Below are 9,339 nucleotides of genomic sequence, written 5' to 3'. Positions count from 1 at the left end.
ATCTGGAGCCAAGAAACCTGAAAATACCCAATACATGACTTTGAGAAACCAAACCATAGAGATTGGCCAGGGGGTCGTGCAGGCGTTCAACGACTGCAACCAAGCGCGGCTGTTATCGCAGAAGCTGTAAGATTCAGAAAAAGGTGCTGCTTCTCCAATATACTTGTGATATATACAGCCATTCCAAAAAAGCTTGGCTTCTTTGGAAGGAATTTCTGCTGGAAATTCCTTCTGGATTTGCCAATGTATGTGCATCCAACATCAAGGTTGGATACATGATATCCAGACCTGCGAGCGCAGTTGCTTGCAGGATCCCACCAATCAAGCCGTTTGGTAGAGGAAAAAAAAACACGCCGGCCACTGGGACCAGCACCATCCAACCTCACCAACAGGATCAGTGTGCCATCCAGGGTAAAATCAGCCAAATTTCTTGATTCCGATCTCAGAATTAGGAAAAAATGAAAGGAAGGAGATGATAGAGGGCATCTGGCTGCTGTATATGCACCCTGCATATAAGAATGAGGTGGGCATGAATATACATATGTCCAACCTTGCCAGTGATTATTGGCAAATCCAAGACAACGTTTGGGTGGAAATTCCTTCCAACAAAGCCAAGCTTTTTCGGAATGGCTGTAGATCACGAGTATTCTAGAAAGAATGGATAAACAACCGGAGATAAAAAAGCACGAAAATCAAAGCGAGAAAGCCGCACCCCAGTCAGGGGCCAAGATGATCTGGAGAATTCAGTCTTGGCCCATGACTAATAGCAGCACTGAGAGAGCAAAGTTCTGATCTCGTGCTCAGAACCAGACAATATCTTCAGCCTAGCTCCGGCCGAGAGGCTGAGGGACTTGGGGACTGGCAAAGAAGTTCATCACAGACTCTTCGACTCCTAGGAGACAGAGAACAATATAAAAGGTGGGCCTTTGAGCGAGTGAAGGCCCCCCAGAATCGTCAACCACTTCATCGCACTGCCAGCCTCGACCCCGTCAAGTCAAGACTTGTTCGCCCGCTAGCTCTCCGCTGAAAACCTGACAAGATTCCCTGCTTTTGCCTCAGGACTCTCTCCATTGAGTGAGTCCTAATTTTTCCTTCATATCTTATTGGAGTTATCTCCAATAGTCCTGGGAACTGTAAAGTTCAAATACCCCTGCTTCGCAGGCCCCAGACGTACAGGCACCTAAGCACCCCTGCCCAGCAGGCCCTGTAGCACTCCGGAGGGCACTTAAATACCCCACGCGCTCGTGGACCCTCCGTTAAACACCATCTAAAAACAATAATAATATTTTTTGTACCTTGCGCTCCTCTGAGCGCTACTGAACGCCGTCGCCGGTGTAGCTAGAAGAGAAGTCCTTCTCTTGGCATCACCCGAGCCTGACATTTTTAGTGGCTTGAATTATATGTATGCCCATGGAACTACAGCGGCGTAGCTGCCTTGATCTCCAGTGTATTGATAATTCTTTGATAGAATAACTTATCTTGATACAACAGGTAAAAATCTAGAGGAAATGAAAGAAGAAAAACAAATTGTTGCATTTTGTTCTTAGAAGTATTTTTCGGTATTCTTTCCTATAATATAGTTCATGCATTCACAAAATGGTACTAGGTATCGTTTATGCTGTAGCTGTTTTTGTATTTATTTGAAAATGGCTCCAATTTTTTTTGGTCCAAAAATTTCTTTAATCCAGCTGGCAATTGAGTGAGCCCAATTTTTGATCCTTTCAGCTATTTTATGTGTTGTCAGAAGTATATTGAAACGGACACGGTCATAACCAGTGTTGGCAGTGTATTTTCCTAAGTTCAAAATTGATACGTCTATCTGATCGTGGGTATAGAGATTTTCTGAAATCCATTTGAGCATCAGCATCCGTTTCTTGGACTGATTTGACAAAGACCGATTTAGTTCCAGAAATCTCTTCATCATGTTTTTATCGGAATAAGCAAGCGGCAGTAACGACAAATTTTTCTCCTCAGCCGTTTGCGAAGCTTGTGCGTAACTGTATGCTGCTTTGACATTAGAAGTTTTGTAAGCCTCTACCATGCATATTAGCTCTTCCATTTCATCCTCCTCAAAGCCATGCTCGAGCCAATTAAATTTCATAGACGATGGGGCCCATCCCTTGGCGTCCAGGTTTGGGACCAACTTTTCTAAAGATTTCTTCCACTCATGTGGCTCAGACTCAGCGCCAAGGTATTTCATAAGGTTGGGATAGCGAGTCTCATCATTACTAATTTTTGAGAAACGTTCGCTAAGCCACTTTCTTCCGGCTCCAGTAGTCCATTTCTTGTCGTATGACTTTTCAGGTTGCTTGAAGGTTTTGAAGAGCTCGAAAAACTGTGTCCTAACTTGATCCATCTCTTCCGCACTTAACTCAGTCTCTATTTTTGAGAGATGAGGTAGAATTAGATCGCCGATCCGGATGGTAAGGTGGACATCGTCAGACTGATATTCACATTTCTTTTGCAGCTCTATGTAGTCTTCTTGTGACCACCAGATCTCTTGGTCCGATAGAGATCTATCAATAAGGAAATTATAGAGCTCAAATAACGCTCTAAGCTTGAAGTTCGGCGTCATTTGCTCGAAAAATGCTTTCATGTCCTCCTCGTCAGCCCGGTAGGCTTCCTGCGCTTTCCATTCATCTCGATTCTCTTTGTGGAGAACCAAAGAAGCACCTTTCAAGTTGGTAAGACATTTTTGATAGTTTTCCAACTTCATTTCATCTATATAGTCTCCCAAACGCTCCCATTGGGGGGTCTTTGAAGTCAGTTGTGAATTACTGTTCTCTTCCTCGGGAGAGTATTCATGAACGAAGTGGCTCAAGCGATTATTTTTCGAATCATTTCCTGAATTCGATGATAGAGGCGATTGCAGTTGACGTAAGCCTTTAACAGAGATATCCTCTCTGGCTTGCGCACTCCTCCCCACAAAGTTGGCAACGCTTTCAAAAGTGGTATCCAGTGCCAAACATTTTAAGGCGGCGTTTGAGCGCTTGTGCAATATTCTTTTGGTTGTTTTCCTGATTCCCGGCCCTTGATCGGCGGTTCTGCGGCAACTGCTTGCTAGATTGGGAGAAGGATCCGTTTCCACCGCCGAAGGATGCTTCAAAAGATGAGCAAAGCTGATGGCACCAGACCGGTGGGGGATTAAATCTTGCCAATTATCGGAGTTGGCTCCTTGTGTCTTGGTGGTCAAGTTAGGATGATCGCTGTATTGTAAGCACTTCTGGCCCCAGCTAGTTACCAGAAGGACGTATAAAAAGCCCATAGAAAAAAACAGAAGAAGAAAACCAGTGTAGGCGATGATGCATGATGCCCTCCTACCGGATCCACAGGAACCATACTTTTGTGTTAGATTTATCATGTTTGATCTTACTCGAGTGGGATTGGAAGGATAAGGAGAATTGGGAAGATTGCGTGGCGTAGAAAACCAGTCTCTTTTTACCCAAAAAAGGAATGCTCGATGTGAAACTTACTTCCTTCTGGCATTAATTAATTGTGATCAGGAAATATAAACTTGGTGCCAAGTGAATCGTCCTGCGGGTGCCCACCCTCAAGTCAGGAAACCATAAATCCGAAACGTGTCTCCTTGATCAGCACCAATGTTTAAAAGTTTGGCCGAGGAATTATCGCTATGTTTAAAAGTTTGGCCGAGGAATTATCGCTGTTTACATATGCCTGATCGCGTAATGTCGGACTCGGAGGATTGCCTCATCCCCCTTGACGCTGTCCAAATCAGAAGTGACTCGGCGACGACTTCTAATCTGATCCCCTCCGCAAGTTCGCAGTGGCATTAATGATACTACCTCCAGCTGCTTATTGTTGTTCTGGATCACACCCGTTTCATATGTACCTCAAGGTTGCCTTTCAATTGCTCAAGCCCCCCTTGTACGAAGAAGTATAACGAAGGGCTGAACCATTCAGCATAGCGAGCATGAAGTTAGTTGGACCATTACCTCCAGCCACCTTCCAGATGTAAGAAACATACCCTGGTGACTAACCGAAATAAATGTATGATGAGAGTATAAAATGGAAAGCTTAAAATGTATTGAGACTATCAGAATGATCATGGTAAATGCTTTACGATGGTTTGCGAGTGATAAAGAAACAAGGAACAGAAGAAGAGACTCTAACGAGAACTAGCTTCACCTCTCTTCTCTTAAATTTCTGGAGGGTAATCATTCGAGCTTTGTCGGTCAAAGGGAGAACGGCACAAAGGGCAAGTGAGCCGCTTGGAATGTCGGGCCCAATGCTAGCAAAAACGGAAAAAGATAAAGCAAACAAACAAAAAGTTAGTCATGCGGATCCGAGTGGATAACAAATTGACCCAGAATAACGTTTGACTCACCGTTAGACAAGTGAGGTGATAGTTGTGTGAGTCATGGCAGGGCAAGACTATAATTGGAGCGCCCTCGATGTAATCTTCGAGACAGATCAAGCAGTGGGGCCCCTGGTGATCCGAGCTGGTTTTAAAGATCTTAACGGTGGCGAGAGTATAAACGCCGAGGCTGAGATCGCCGACAGAAGCTACTGGTTCGGTATTCTGACGGGTCGGCTGAGAGGGCTCTGGGCGCTCTAGGTTGAGATCCAGGGCGTTCTGGATGAGCTGGACGAGAATGGCATGTCGGTGGAGTTGATTGGTGATTAGCTCGAGGGTGGAAGTCTGCTGCCGGAGCTCTCGCAGTGCTTTCCGTGCATCCGCAACCGCGACGGCCAGTGTGTCCAAGGCGGCCATCGGATCCAGGTCCGGACACCCCTCGCTGCTTCGTGTACTTGGCTCTTCAGATCTTCCATCTTCGGAGTCGATCCCTGCTGACGAGCTCATCGAATTCAGGTTATCTCGACTGGCAGGGTGAGGTCTGGCTAATTGCTTGTGCTTGTCGAGGACTATTATAGAAAGTGAGGTGATGGTTCTGCTAGCTTCTGGTGTGTGGGTGCGTGTATGTCTCCCTGTGAGGCTCTGGTGCTACCTTACTTGATATGAACACCAAACATGAAGAAATGTTTTATGCTATTCGGAGGCTTTCGACTTCAGGGTGTTGCTTTTGATTCACTCCGATACATACAACACAATGAATTTTGGATGTGTGTATAACAAGCGAAAGGAATGCATCGACTGGCGCAATCAGCAGACGCTCTCGAATGTCCTGGCAACCCACTGTGTGCATGAGAAGTATATCACACCCAAGTAAAGTTGTTGGGAGGATATTTTCACTGGGTCGAAAAGCAAATCAATGGTTCATGTTGCACGAATTCCGGTTGTCATCCTAGCGATACCGCCCTCTCAGAGACCGGGTAAATGATAAGCTTCGGTAAGCCATTTGGAAACAGCAGAACGCCGGTTGATGGACTCCGGCAGCCCAAAGACGAATTCTTCTGTAACGGGAAATGTCCGAAAGGAATCAAGTGGAGCAGAGCTGGATTATCGTGCGCATACCCTAGGGGCGGTTTGCAGCTAACTTAACTAAGTCCCTCTCTATGTGGAGGGGGGACGCCGTCCCGCAGGGACCCTCCGAAGGAGGTCCCCCGAGGAGGGAAATTAGCTAAGTTAGGGTTTGCAGTGCCACTCACAATTGTGAGGTCAAAATATTTATGTAACGATCTGGTTGATGAACAAGAGCACAACTTCCATTAGATCCTTTTAATGAAATGCGACTCATGTTGAGCACCGGTAAGGATGCTCTGATAGGCTCTGTCGATTGCACTGGCAATTTTGTCGACAGTGCAAGTTACATTCACTGGATGTTGTGATGTGAATTCTATCACCCCCACTAAGCCATACCCATCGCAGTTTTTGCCTGACTATCGACAGGGCTAATCTCTAAAGTACATGCGCCTAAAGAGTAAAGCCCGGTGACCATGGGCTTACACGGGCATAGCGGTGACTTCACCACCCAACCACGACCCACCACCCACCAACATTACAATATCAACCCAACCCATCCCATCCCATCCAGCAAGTCAAACGAAAACCAAACTCAGCCCTCTAATCACAGTCATCGAGGATGGCCCAGCGGAAGCTTCAGGTCGGCACTACCATCCTCTGCTCTTTCTGTGCTTTTCCTTTTTATTGATCGTTGGATGATGAACTCTCCCTAAGAACGAGAGAGTATCGGCTGACCGCTCGACTCACCATTCCAGGCCGATATCGACCGTGTGCTGAAACTGGTCCAGCAAGGTGTCACACTCTTTGAGGAAACATTCGATAAAATGACACATGCGACCAATCAGACATCGAAGGACAAGGCCGAGGCTGATCTCAAGACTTCGATCAAGAAGCTACAGCGTCAGAGGGACCAGATCAAAACTTGGCTGCAGAGTAACGATATCAAGGATAAATCGGCTCTCATGGAACATCGCAAGTTGATCGAAACAGTTGAGTACCATCTGTCATATTTTGATCGGTTGAGCCCCTCTGGTGCCCTCTCGGCCCCCTCATGAGACTCCTGAGGCTTTCTGTTTTTCAGTTTCTTTACGAACTGTTCAGTTCATTTTAAGCCTCATCGATCAATGATTTCTCCGCTTAACCACTTTTCCTCTTAAGCCCTCTCAAGCCACTGTCAACCATGGGCTTACACCCCAATACCCATTCTTATAATCATCTTGGATTCCTCTCCCCTTTAGCCTTGATATCTCGCAAAACTAACCTGACGGTCCTAAACCTCTCTGGTTTACCAATCTACTTACTTTTTTTTTGCTTGCCTCAACAGCAAATGGAACGGTTCAAGGCTTGCGAAAAAGAGATGAAAACGAAAGCATTTAGCAAAGAAGGACTCAGTGCTCAGCAGAAACTGGATCCTAAGGAAGTGGCCAAGATGGAGATGAGTCATTGGGTTTCCACAGTTGAGTCTCCCAAGATCCGATCACCTATCTTGATCCTCATCCAAGTTATTCCAACCCCTCTAGTCCATCGTATTCACTCTTCTTCCTTTTATTGTCCCTCTTCGCTTGTAGATGGTCGATGAACTGGGCCAGCAGATTGAGCGGACGGAGGCAGAAGTAGAACTATTGCGTAGTCAGACCAAGAAGAAGAAACCTACCTCCGGCTCTGACGGTAGATCAAGTGAACTCGAAGCTCTCAATGACCGTCGAAGGTGGCACATTGGAAAACTCGAGCTAATCATGCGATTGCTTGAAAATGGTCAGATTTCGCCTGAGCGTGTCGGTGAAGTCAAGGATGATATTCAATACTACGTTGAATCGAATGTTGTACGTCTTCTAACCTTTTGTTTTGCCGAGTTAGCTTCATTGGGCCCGATCTCGCAGCATCTTATCAAAATATGATCGAGCGCAACCGTGAAATTCATACTGTTGCATACTTCACCACAGGAGGAAGACTTCACCGAGGATGACGACCTGTATGAATCGCTTAATCTTCAAGAGGAGGAGGAACATTATGGCCTACATGATGACCTTCTTTCATCACACGATACAAGTTCAATAATCGAAGACAGCAATCTCTCTGGTAAACTACCCAAATTTGCCTCATCTCATCTTTTGGGGGGGGCCAAAGTCTAAACTTGCTTTCGATATTCCAGGTGAAAAAAGCCCCGTTAAAGAAAAAATGTCGATTTCAGGCGCTCAAATCCTGCGAGGACCCAGTGTCCGGAAGCCGACGATGGAATCTGGCACAGTGAGACCAGCCATCGTTTCTGGAAGAACTGGCGTTGTTACAGGGATGGTGCTCCCTACCGGATCTGCACCACGGACCACGCCTGCACCCCTCCCATCCTTACGTTATGCCAGTGCTGCCGCGGCTGCTGCTTCATCTAATGTTGCGAATACTACAAGTGTTCCGTCTAGTGCCAAGAGTCCGGGTCCGATACCCGCCGTCCCGCAACGCTCAAATTCACTCTCGTTCAGCGGCACCGCCTCGGGATCTTTGCCAGCTCAACCATCAGCCGAATCGCCCAAGAAGCAATCTCAGCAAGCTCCGCACAGGCCTTTCGCTGCCGTTGCTTCCCCGGACGCCAAGGTTGCCGCGCTCCCTGCATCCAGTGCTCCTCGATCCATGCTTTCTGGCTCGGATCCTTCGAGTACGTCTCAGGATCTAATCTCTCAATCGGCTGACGGGGGAAGCAGTTCCTCACTCGTGCATAACCCATCGGGTCAATCGAATCAATCAGGGCAATCAAGTCAATCCGCCGCTGAACCGTCACCAAACCAGAACACCGATCGATCGCCGAGCCCCTCTAACTCACAGAAATCACGCCAATCTCCACCTCAAGCAGATGGGGGCGCAATGGAGAGTGTTCCTACTAGTGGGGAACAAAAGCCTGTGAGCGACCGACGAGGATCGGAGACAGTGTCCGGAGAAGAAAGGCAAGAAGAAGGCAAACAGAGCAACCTCCAAGTCAACAACAATGGTCGTGAAGTGGAAGGGGGGCAGACAAACAACCCTGCACAAGAGAACAAGAGTGTCTCCTCTCTGGCCGACTTGGTTGAAACTTACGAACACCTCAAGGCTCACACACCCAGCCTGGCCGAGATGCAAAAAGTGATCGAGACTGGAATTTCTGGCTTGCCCCAGATCCAGGATGCCGAGAAGCCTTATTACTATGCCCCTCGCAACCCCTACCCTACCAGTTCTCATTATCCTCAGCAACCAATGGCATTCGAAAAACGTCCAGCTATTTGGTCGGAAATCGAGGTCGAGGTGTTATTCTATCTGTTCTACTATCACCAAGGTGGTTATTTACAGTTGAGTTTTAATCTGCTTTCTTGAAAGGAAAACTTGTTCTTGTTTACCTGCGTGAAATCTGACCTTTGCTCAAAAACAAAAATACAATTTTCATTATTGGATAGATACTTGGCTGCAAAGGAACTGAAGAAACGCGCTTGGAGATTCCACAAGTACTATCTCACGTGGTTCCAACGAGCCAAGAACCCGGAAGAAATGGCAGACGATTATGAGAAAGGCTCTTACACTTATTTTGACTGGGGTCCGTCTCTTTCTGATCATAGTCTTTTGATTTTTGCTATCCCTTGCTGAATTTGATTGTCTTCAAACGATCTCAAACCGTTGATTTGTTTGGTGGGACTTTCTGTAGAGGCTGATTGGCTGATGCGGACTAAGACCCCGTTCCAATTCGATTACAAGGTCGGTCTACATCTGTTCTTAAACTTGGAATCTCATAGAGTCACAAGTGTGATTAGAAAGAAAATTATTGACAAGCAGCTCACTTTTACAGCATTTGGAAGACTCGCTGTAATCTATACCAATATATACACGAAAGAGTTATCCCCGTCAGTTTGTTTTTGATGTTTGTATTGATGTCCCATAAGTAATCCCATCCAACGAAATAGGATGGATCAAGGGAAGTGTGTTTCATGTCCAGTTTA

At 46.5% G+C, this 9,339-nt stretch overlaps 3 protein-coding genes across 3 annotated transcripts; 1 reads left to right on the top strand and 2 right to left on the bottom strand.

The window, feature by feature from the left end:
* Positions 1-1,679: 1,679 nt before the first annotated feature.
* On the bottom strand, positions 1,680-3,265 carry PtA15_18A106 (uncharacterized protein; the record flags this gene model as incomplete). Its single annotated transcript, XM_053164613.1, has 2 exons — positions 1,680-1,688; positions 1,763-3,265. 2 exons carry the CDS (start codon positions 3,263-3,265, stop codon positions 1,680-1,682), a joined length of 1,512 nt encoding a protein of 503 aa, XP_053028605.1.
* An 891-nt stretch (positions 3,266-4,156) lies between these two features.
* On the bottom strand, positions 4,157-4,822 carry PtA15_18A105 (uncharacterized protein; the record flags this gene model as incomplete). The annotated part of the gene is made up of 2 exons (XM_053164612.1): positions 4,157-4,249; positions 4,346-4,822. The coding sequence occupies 2 exons, from the start codon at positions 4,820-4,822 to the stop codon at positions 4,157-4,159; spliced, it is 570 nt and encodes a 189-aa protein (XP_053028604.1).
* Positions 4,823-6,002: 1,180 nt separating this feature from the next.
* On the top strand, positions 6,003-9,209 carry PtA15_18A104 (uncharacterized protein; the record flags this gene model as incomplete). Its single annotated transcript, XM_053164611.1, has 9 exons — positions 6,003-6,023; positions 6,139-6,372; positions 6,708-6,839; positions 6,952-7,206; positions 7,327-7,462; positions 7,536-8,697; positions 8,803-8,939; positions 9,048-9,097; positions 9,189-9,209. The coding sequence occupies 9 exons, from the start codon at positions 6,003-6,005 to the stop codon at positions 9,207-9,209; spliced, it is 2,148 nt and encodes a 715-aa protein (XP_053028603.1).
* Between the last annotated feature and the right edge of the window lie 130 nt (positions 9,210-9,339).

The sequence above is a fragment of the Puccinia triticina genome, chromosome 18A (genome assembly GCF_026914185.1).
Source record: "Puccinia triticina chromosome 18A, complete sequence".
Classification (NCBI taxonomy): domain Eukaryota; kingdom Fungi; phylum Basidiomycota; class Pucciniomycetes; order Pucciniales; family Pucciniaceae; genus Puccinia; species Puccinia triticina.
The sequence above is the reverse complement of the archived record's forward strand: the minus strand, read 5'-3'. Positions and strand labels throughout refer to the sequence as shown.